The 10,014-nt window shown below is 42.0% G+C and overlaps 1 protein-coding gene across 1 annotated transcript; it reads right to left on the bottom strand.

Annotated features, from left to right (window-relative positions):
- Window positions 1-8,811: 8,811 nt before the first annotated feature.
- LOC118575284 (olfactory receptor 56A4) lies at window positions 8,812-9,753 on the bottom strand. Its single transcript, XM_036175900.1, has one exon. It carries the CDS (start codon window positions 9,751-9,753, stop codon window positions 8,812-8,814), a length of 942 nt encoding a protein of 313 aa, XP_036031793.1.
- Between the last annotated feature and the right edge of the window lie 261 nt (window positions 9,754-10,014).

Raw genomic sequence — 10,014 nt, forward strand, 5'->3', positions numbered from 1 at the left:
AACCACAGGAGAATGGCTATAACAACCTTCTAATAACTAATGCTTCTAGTACACAGAATAATAGCACCAATTAAGTGCAAAGAGTGTTTTACTGGGTCCTAAGACCAGTTTGTGGGATTGGGCATGCATTTCCTACTGTACCTCTTAGGGTGTTCAGGGGAGTAAGCCCTAACAGAAGTTGGGCGGTGGTGGTACGCACCTTTAATCCCAGCACTTGGGAGGCAGAGCCAGGTGGATCTCTGAGTTCAAGGCCACTTTAGAAACAGCTAAGCATGGTGACCCATGCCTTTAATCCCAGAAACCCAACCTTTAATCCCAAGGAGTGAGGGCAGAAAGAGAAAAGTATATAAGGCGTGAGGACCAGGAATTAGAGGAGAGAAAAGCATGTATTTAGTTAAGCATTTGGCTAGAGAAGCGTTCAGGCTTGGGAGCAACACAGTTCAGCTGTGGGATGAGGACTCAGAAGCTTCCAGTCTGAGGAAACAAAACCAGCTGAGGGACTGGCGAGGTGAGGAAACTGTGGCTTGTTCTGTGTCTCTGATCTTCCAGCATTCACCCCAATAACTGGCCTCGGGTTTGTTCTTATTTATAAGAATGCTTTAAGATTCATGTTACATTAGGAGTCATAGTCAGCACCACACAGAACCTAGTCACACAGTTCTGAGTGGGTGCCACCATTAGCTTTGTCTCCCTGCCCATCCACCCAACCTCTAGGAAGTTCACTCACCCTATGACTCTCCTGCCAGCCTGAAGGCTAACTTAGGCTTTGACCAAATGTGTCTGCCAGTTCTCTGAGACCTACCAGTGGGTATTAATACCCTTTCCCAGAGCCTGTTCACAATCATGGTCCCTCCTTTGAGGAAACATTAAGAAGAGACTTCCATAACTTTCACAACCAGTGACAAGATGAGGCACAGAGACTTGGGCTGTGGAAAATGAGGTCAGATTTGGGACTTAGTGTTGGGGCAAACCTACTGACAGCTGATTTTTTTTTTCATACACCTGTAGCAAATTCTTTCTCAGCTTGGTTAATAGGGCTGTAACTCTGAAAATACATTGGTTTAACATATCTTGATAGTCGGCTTCTGTGTGTGCATGTATGTGTGTTTATGTGTATATGTGTGTGTACGTACATAGTTTTGCGGGTGTGTGCATCAGTATGGATGGATGAACCTGCATGAGGAAGCCAGAGGAAGACGGCAGATGTCTTCCACAGTTTCTCTCCATCTAATGTTTTTGGAGTTCACTGACTCAGGCTGGCCACTGGAATGGAGCATCTGGCCCACAGTACCTGCACTGCAGGGGTTTAACTGACTGAGCTTTCTCTCCAGCCCAACACCTCTTAGTAGTTTTAGATTTGTTTCTCCTGAGTCAGAATGTTTGTTCTTTCCAGGTCTGGCCTGGGCACTGTCAGGGAGAATAAAGCACAGGACACAGAGCTCACAGAGGACACATTCCTGCAAGCTAACTGTTGGTGCACAGACACCTATTGATCTCTTGAGCCTCACAGTCAGCTGGAGATACTCACAGGCCATTCCACACAGTCTCATTTTCTCATGTTCACAGCACACTAGCACAGGAGGATGCAGGCCCTTTCTCCGAGTTTTCCAGAACTACTAATTATGTTTACAACATCGGAAACATTAGCTTCCTGGGTCTTGAGTGATGTGTGTAATTTTCTCTCCAACATTCAGAAACTGTTATGCAGCCCTTCTGAGCACAAAGTTTCCCTCATCATCACCAAAGCTAGAGCAGGGTGCCACCATGGAGGCTGCACTGGTGTCTGGAAGCTCTGGAGCTGGAGGGGGGAGGTGGAAACTCTGGGCCTGAGGGAGAAGGCGTAGTAGAACCTTCCTGAGTCTGACAACTTTCCCCTTTTCTCCCTCAGCTGACACAGCTTCAACAGACACATCCTTGAGGACAGCCCAGAGACAAGGACGACTGTCCTGCCTGTTATGTTAGGTTCTGGGATGTGTTGGTTGGAGCTGTGTCTCTGAGTGCTTGACGGTGCTGCCTTCCTCTTATGTCAGGGCATTATCATCGACCCTGCTGCTTCTACACCTCTGCCTGTGTTCTTGTCTTTCTTTCCTACTTCATAGAGTCCAGGTCACTGTTTAGGAGACTAAGGAGAGAAAGCCATGTCATAGTGCACACAGCAGACTCCCTGCTCAAGAGGCAGTTGAAGAAGTCACTGCTAGTCACTCTTGTTTTCTATACACATCTAGAACTCTGTCCTTGCTCTTACAGCTGAGATTCAGCAGAGCCCACGTTCCCATGAAGCACCCAGAGTGTCTTGTAGGGTGGGGAACATCAAGACTCAATGGTCACCTTTCAGTAGACACTCTTCTGTTTATTATGTACTTATCCCTGAAGTCCAGCCTCTGCTTCATCAAGTTCCCATGGTTTCAAGTCTTTTAAGACCTTTGCATACTTACTTACTCGCTGTGTCATTTAAACATTTGGATGTGTGTTTCCTTAGCCAGTCATATGCAGGGAAAATTGGATTCCAGGGCTGTTGTTTCTTGCTCTGGGAAGTCTCCCATAAGTAAGACTTCCATCCCCACTCTTCAGGATTGGATGATTGTACGGTACAAGAAAATCAGTGCAGTCATACAGCAGTTGAGAGAATTATAATTGAGGACAAAGAGAGACATGTCAGACTGCCCTGCGGCACTTAAGCATGACTTGACAAATGACAGATGGCTTGGGCTGGATCTGCATGGGTGTAAGTGAAGTACAGCCTTGGTCCTTTTCTAACTGTTTTACACTTCCTGGTGAGAGAGCTAAATGCATGTTTCTGTTTAGATTCCTGAAGACAAAGGCTTTTCTTCTTTTCAGTAAGGCTCACAGAGGACCACTTACTTTACAGCAGCACCAGGCTTTTACTCCATACACACAAGTCACAGAACACAAAGAGGCAGCTGATGTCAAGGAATAGATAGCATCATTACTTCTCAGTTCCCCTGATATTCTTCCTATAAAAACTCTGGACAATCTTCCAAAATGCCCAGTGGTACTTTTGCTTCACAGCTTAAAAATGGAAAAAATAGGCTGAAGCTTGCCTCTGAAGGGGAGTAAGAAACTTAACCTTCTCTTTGTGTAGAGTACTGAGCAATAATGGGTGAAAGAGTTTTTCTAATGATACAGAATCAAATGGTATAAATAAAAGGAGAATCATAAGATATGGACAGTATTATTAGGGTTGGCAAAATACTGTGAGTTCTTGTGAAGAAGAGGGCCCTGGAATCTGGATTTCAATGGATGAAAGGAATCAATCCAGATAAAGGAGGGAGGAGACAAAAGCACAAGAGTCCCATGTAAAGTAAGCCTGTGTATTTGTACAATTACAAAAGTGTTGCAATGGTGACAGCAAAACATACGTGTAACTAGAAACAATGGTGACAGCAAGACATACATGTAACTAGAAACACACAACCACTAGGAAAGCAATTCAATGAAGATAGTCTCCAAACCTGGCCTGCCCATCTGTGATTTATCCCATGCATTACATTCACCAAAACATTTTATGTACAGGAGTCACCTAGTAATAGTTGAATTATAGGAAGATCCTGTGACATTGAGATTGAGAGTTGATTAAGATGCTATATAACAAATGTAAATGCATAATTGGAAACTTCAGGTAAGAGAAACATGGAATATACACTCAGACAATAATACTGGGAGCTGAGGGGGCAAGAGGTGACTGTGAAATGTTGAAGTTAAGGTAAATGAAGATTATAGAAGGGACAAAAGGCATCAGTTGTAGAACAAACAAAAACAGTTTCAAACTGGATACATACATAGGGATTTCTTCACAGAAATACTGATATAAAATAGGTAGAGCATATTTGGGAATGCTGAGTAAGCCATCCAGCTTTGAATGTTGAGTGTATGGGCTTAAGTAAGCAAACAAAGAAATAAATTTGTGCATCACAGGAATATTTTTGCATCAAAGATAAGGCTGGAATGAACTGAAGCTCTTTAACTAGTTAAAACCATGCAGTGGATTAGTTAACATAGGGAAGAGGAAGGGAAGGGATCCTGGAACCCTGGAACCAACTGCAATGAGATGGAAAAGATTGTGGGATGCAGCCTATCTCGGGAATAACTACTGAGTACTGTGTCCTGAGGCTGCAGGAGATGAGTGTCAAAGTGACAGGAGCCATGCCTGTCATAAGCCATGCCTACTGTGAGCATATGGCTGTGGTAAAACTTGCCTGTTCTGAAACCATAGTGAATCGAGCCTATGGGCTGTCAGTGGCACTGTTGGTAGTTGGGCTAGATGTCCTGGCCATTGGCATTTCCTATGCCCTCATCCTCCAGGCAGTGCTGAAGGTCCCAGGGGGTGAAGCTAGACTCAAGGCCTTCAGTTCATGTGGGTCTCATGTTTGTGTCATTCTCATCTTCTACATTCCTGGAATGTTCTCTTTCCTCACTCACCGCTTTGGGCACCGCGTTCCCCATCATGTCCATGTTCTGCTGGCCACGCTCTATCTCCTTGTGCCACCTGCCCTCAATCCTCTTGTTTATGGGGTGAAGACTCGACAGATCCGCCAGCGAGTGCTCAGGGTGTTCTACACAAAAGCATCAAGCTGAGCACATTGGCTACAGACTGTCCTGCCAAGGACTCAGCCAAACGCTCGTGGCCGGCATGGAGTGTGTGGACAGAAGCCATTCTACAGTGAATACTTCTGCTCCTAGTTGTGTGTGTGGCTCAACAGTCTATTGAGATGTATCTGGGTAATTGCATTTATAGATATTTCCCTTTCACCTTATTACCCTTCCCAACCCCAACAATTCTCCACTTTTGACAGAGGGATTGGGGAATAGAAGAAGTACATGGCAGCTCTGGGTATGCCATCTTTGCTGCTTTCAACCAATAACTGATCACACAACATTATCTGGAACAAGAAAGGTGAGTCTCAGCCTGGTTTACTGTTCAGAGTATCTTCAAAACCTCTAAGTTAATGCAAGAAAATGCAGATCAATGGCTTCTATGTGACAAATGGTCCTTTAAAGCAGCCAAAGCATTCACAATGTGAAATACCACCAGTTACTGTAACATAGATGTTATGATTTATTTAGAACTCATGCAAGTGAAGTAGGTACTGTATATAACTTATCCTTGGAATAACAAGATATTTTAAGTAAGAGTTATGTTTTTATATGGTAAATTTCTTTTTTTAAGTTGTTTTGTGTTTTAAAATGTTTGCATTTTCACTTGGTATAATGAGATAACAAGAGAAAGAATTGAATACATCTGTTTTATAAATATTAATTTAATAAAACTAATACCACATGTTCTCTCTTCTGTAGTTCTAGCTACAAATCTTCAGACATGAGAATATATCCTAAAGTAACTGCAGAAGCCATAAAAGTAAATAGGGACCATGAATTTGAAAGAAAACAAGTGGAAATGACATAATTATATTTTAATTTAAAACAATATATTTAATTTAAAAATAAATAAAATATCTAATTTAACAAATAGTCTCATAATAAATTACAGGTGTTCCTGATTCTGAGAACCTCCTGGGATCTAAGGTTGGGATGCCAGGCTTGCAATAATCCTACTTGAATGATTCCTCCTCTTGCCTGAATTTAACACCTAGGTCACTACACACTTCACCATCTCTTTCTCAAATATTCTTGGTTCCAAGCCAGTACTAGCAGCTCCTAAAGCAGTGGTTCTCAAACTTCCTAATGCTGCGACCCTTTAATACAGTTCCTCTTGTTGTAGTGACCTCAACCATAAAATTATCTCTTTTGCTACTTCATAACTATAATTTTGCTACTGTTATGAATTATAGTGTAAATAACTATTTTTGATGGTCTTAAGTGACCCCTATAAAAGGGCTGTTTGAACTCCAAGAGGGTTGTTTGACCCCCAAAAGGGGCATGACCCACAGTGTGAGAACCACTGTCCTAGAGCCTGCACCACAATTCTTCCTTATGATAGTTGGTTCACCTATTAACCAGCCTCTCAGAGCCACTGGAGGGAATTGTCACGCTCCAACTCCACTCAACACTTCCTTCTTCACTCTCAGAGGGTGAGGCCATCCTAGGTATCTAAACTGGAACAGACGACTTATTCTTCATGGAGTTGGATGAGAAAACACAGAAGACAATGTGCAGTATGGGAATAATACTAGGGAAGGAACGATAATCAAAGAAAGTCAAAAAGAGAGTGGGCATTCTAAACAGAGAGCATATACATTTGAAAGAAAATATTTCTAGTCTTGAAAATGTAACTATTTCAAGATGAATTATACTCTTAGAAAAATCAGTTTAAATGATGATGTAAGGCAGATATTTCTTGACTCTCAAAAGGGTTGCAAAACAATCAATGTATTTTTAACTGAATGCCATTCAAAATTTAAAATATACACTATAGAAGCTAGGGAGATGATCAGTAGGTGAAGTGTTTGTGTGGTAGTTCAAAAGTTCAAATGAAAAGGCCCCCATAGACTTATATATTTGAATATTTGGTCCCTAGTTGGTGGAACTGTTTGGAAAGGCTTGGGTGTAGCCATGTTAGAAGATGGATGTCACCGAGGGTGGGCTTTGAAGTTCAAAAGGTTTCAAAAGCCCAAGCCATTTCTAGTTAACATTCTTCTCTCTCTCTCTCTCTCTCTCTCTCTCTCTCTCTCTCTCTCTCTCTTTCTCTCTCTCTCTCTCTCTCTCTCTCTCTCTCTCTCTAAGAAACACAGAGCCAAATACAGAGTTAAAGCCAAAGAGACCAGAGCAAGAGCCACCTAGCTTTAGCTTCCCCTGAGAGAGACCTTCTAATGTCTGACTTGTGTTTTTATTGCTTTCCTGTTCTGCTTTCTTATTGGCTCTAAGCCCAGCCACATGACTTTCTCGTCACTGCCTGTCTATAGAGACCTCCTGGTCTCTATGGTTGGTACTGGGATTAAAGGTTCCTGTTACCGTGCTTGGCTATGTCCTTAACCACACAGAGACTCTGCCTGCCATGTGATCAGATTAAGGGCATGGGCTACCACCACCTAACTGCTGTCCCTGGATCGCTATGACCTCTGATCTCCAGGCAAATTTTATTTATTAACATACAAATAAAATCACATTTCAGCACAATTAAAATATCATTACAGCTAGGTCATCAGGTGGCCAGTGCTGTCTAAATACTGCCACCATCTAATATCATAAGAGAGTATCATGCCACAACTTACCCAGAAAAGATCATTATTCAAAATCTGAAATACAGCTTCTACAACATACATATACCATCACACTCTCACAAAGTCAAGATATCCTAAGTCAAATCATCTTAAATTCCAAAACACAGGTTTTATTCTCTTCTCTTCTCCAGTAATGACACATTTTAATTAACCAATTTTATATTTTAATTGACACACAATATTTGTACACATTTGTAAAGAACAATGTGATATTTTACTTAATGTATGTATTAAACAGTAATCAACTCAGAGAAATCAGCATTTCCAACATTCTAGGCAGTAATCACATTTTTATTTTTGAGATTCTAATATAATTACATTTCTCTCTTCCCTCTCTTCCCTCCAAATACTCTTATAGACCTTTGCATGCTCGTCTTTAAATTCATAGCCTATTTTTCATTAATGTTATGCATGCATATGTATGTATATATATATATATATATATATATATATGTGTGTGTGTGTGTGTGTGTGTGTGTGTGTGTGTGTGTGTGTATTCCCAGTTGTAACCTGCCCAGTCTGTAAAATGTTTGTGTGTTTTCAGGGCTGACAGTTTGGCATTAAACAACCAATTGATGTGCTCTTCCCTGAAAAAGACCACCTCTCCCACTCCCAGATTTCCTCAGTTGCCTATAGTCCTTTATATAGGGTTGAGGCCTCATTGGTATATCCATTGGTGTCATTAGGGGAAAATTTCAAAATAGTTGAAGACATTTTACTATGAAAAACAGAGCCTGGAGTTTTTTTGGCACTGCTCAAGACAAAGGCTGAGGCCACAGGCAGTAGGACCAATAGACAATCAACTCATTTGTACTCAGGATGGGTCACAAATAGACAAGGCCAGTGTTAGAAACTGTATGAAAATTTCCAAATCTGGGACTGGACAGATAGCTCAGTGATGGCTTCTGCTCTTTCACAGGACCCATGTTTAGCTCCCAGCACCCATGTGGGACCTAACAACTATCTCTAATTCTATGTGCAGGAGTAGATGCCCTCGTCAGGCTTCCATAGACACTAAGCAGCCTGGCAGGCAAAACAATCTTACACATAAAATAAACATTTTTAATTTAAAAATTCAAAGTCCCTTCTGATCAGATATGGTATAAAATGAGACCATCCTGTGCTATGGAAGGGTGGAATATAAGATATTTAAAAAAAAAGGGGGAGTAGAGTATCTAGCAAGTAAGTGAAAGGCACACATGCCAAAAATAAAGGAATTGAGATGCTCAGGATAAAGTGCTCCACACCAAGAACCACACACTTCAGACCACTGTCTGTGTTTTGCCCAAACTCTGCCTTCATGGCACAAAATCCAGGCAGGGCTCTCACACACTGAGTTAGACAGGAAAGCACTCAGTGTCCTTTACAAATCCTGAAGATTTTTTTCCTGCATGTCCTGAAAACTTGTTTACATCTTGTCCATAGCAATTTTTCCTTTAAAGCAGCAATAAAGAAAAGGATTCATAAGTGAATGCTTTCATGCTGCCTATGATGTTTGTAAAGTCAGAGTCAAAAGTTATTTAGGGTTTAAATGTTTAACTTATTTCCAATATAAGAATGATTTCCTATTTTCCCATTACTTATTAACAGTTCTAAAGGCACTGAGTACCTCTTACAACCTCCTCAGCAAGTTCTGGATTCCCTGCTTGATCTCTCTGGTTCTTACTCCATAAACAATGGGGTTCAGAGCTGGGGGGATGAGGTGATGCAGGATGTTGAGAAGGATGGGAACATCTGGGGGAATCCTCTCCCTGGCCAGGTTAGTGATGACCAGCACCAGCAGGACTGTGCTGAAGAAGAGGATGAGGATGAAGTGGGAACCACATGTGCTCAGGGCTTTGGCTACAGCTCCCTCAGCTTTGATCCTGAACACAACTTTGAAGATAAAAGAGTAGGAGAGAACAATGAGGATGAGGTCAGAGCCCAGCAGGGTCCAACCTGCTACAAGCTGGTATAGTTTATTGAAAGTGATGTCAGCACAAGAGAGTTTGGATACAGACAGGTTGGTGCAGATGCAGTTCTTGATAATGTTCTGAGCACAATACTTTAGTCTGGCAGAAAGGATAGGGACAGGAAGAGAAAAAAATGTATTCCTGCTTATAATGAAGATGGCAGCTCTAGCCACAAACTGGTCAGTGATGATGGATGGGTACTGCAGAGGCTTACAGATGGCCACATAGCGATCATAGGCCATGACCATGAAGGTGCAGGACTCCATCGTCAGGAAACTGTTCATGATGAACATCTGGAGGAAGCAGGCAGAGAAGCTGATGGATTTGTTGTCAAACCAGAAGATGGCTAGGACCTTAGGTATGACAGTAAGGCAGAGCACAATGTCCAGCAGGGAGAGAAGGCTGAGCAGGTAGTACATAGGCTCATGAAGAGAGACCTCCATCCTAATGGTGATGAGAAGGGTAGCATTGGCCCCCATGGCCAGGAAGAAGAGGAGGCTGAGGGGCAGGGACAGCCAATGCTGCCAGGTCTGGTAGTTAGGGAAGCAGATGAGGAAGAATTCAGAGACTGGAGCTTCAGAGTTGTTGCTGGATAATGCCATGGAAGAACTGCCCATCAAGCCAGAAATCCAGAGATTTGTAAACTGAAGGAAGTGAATGGACATAGAAAAGATATGTTCTAGAGAGAGCAGGACTCAGGTTTCACTCATGCTTGAACCTATCCAGTCAAGTTTTGAAATCACCTTTACTTATCAAAAGCATGTGTTGAATACTTTATATTAATTATATTCATTTTCTTCTTTTAAAAAATACTGAGCAGGTTGTGGAGATGGCTGTCAGTGAAAGGCATCCAAAATCAACCT

This window comes from Onychomys torridus, chromosome 1, assembly GCF_903995425.1.
Source record: "Onychomys torridus chromosome 1, mOncTor1.1, whole genome shotgun sequence".
Taxonomy (NCBI): Eukaryota; Metazoa; Chordata; class Mammalia; order Rodentia; family Cricetidae; genus Onychomys; species Onychomys torridus.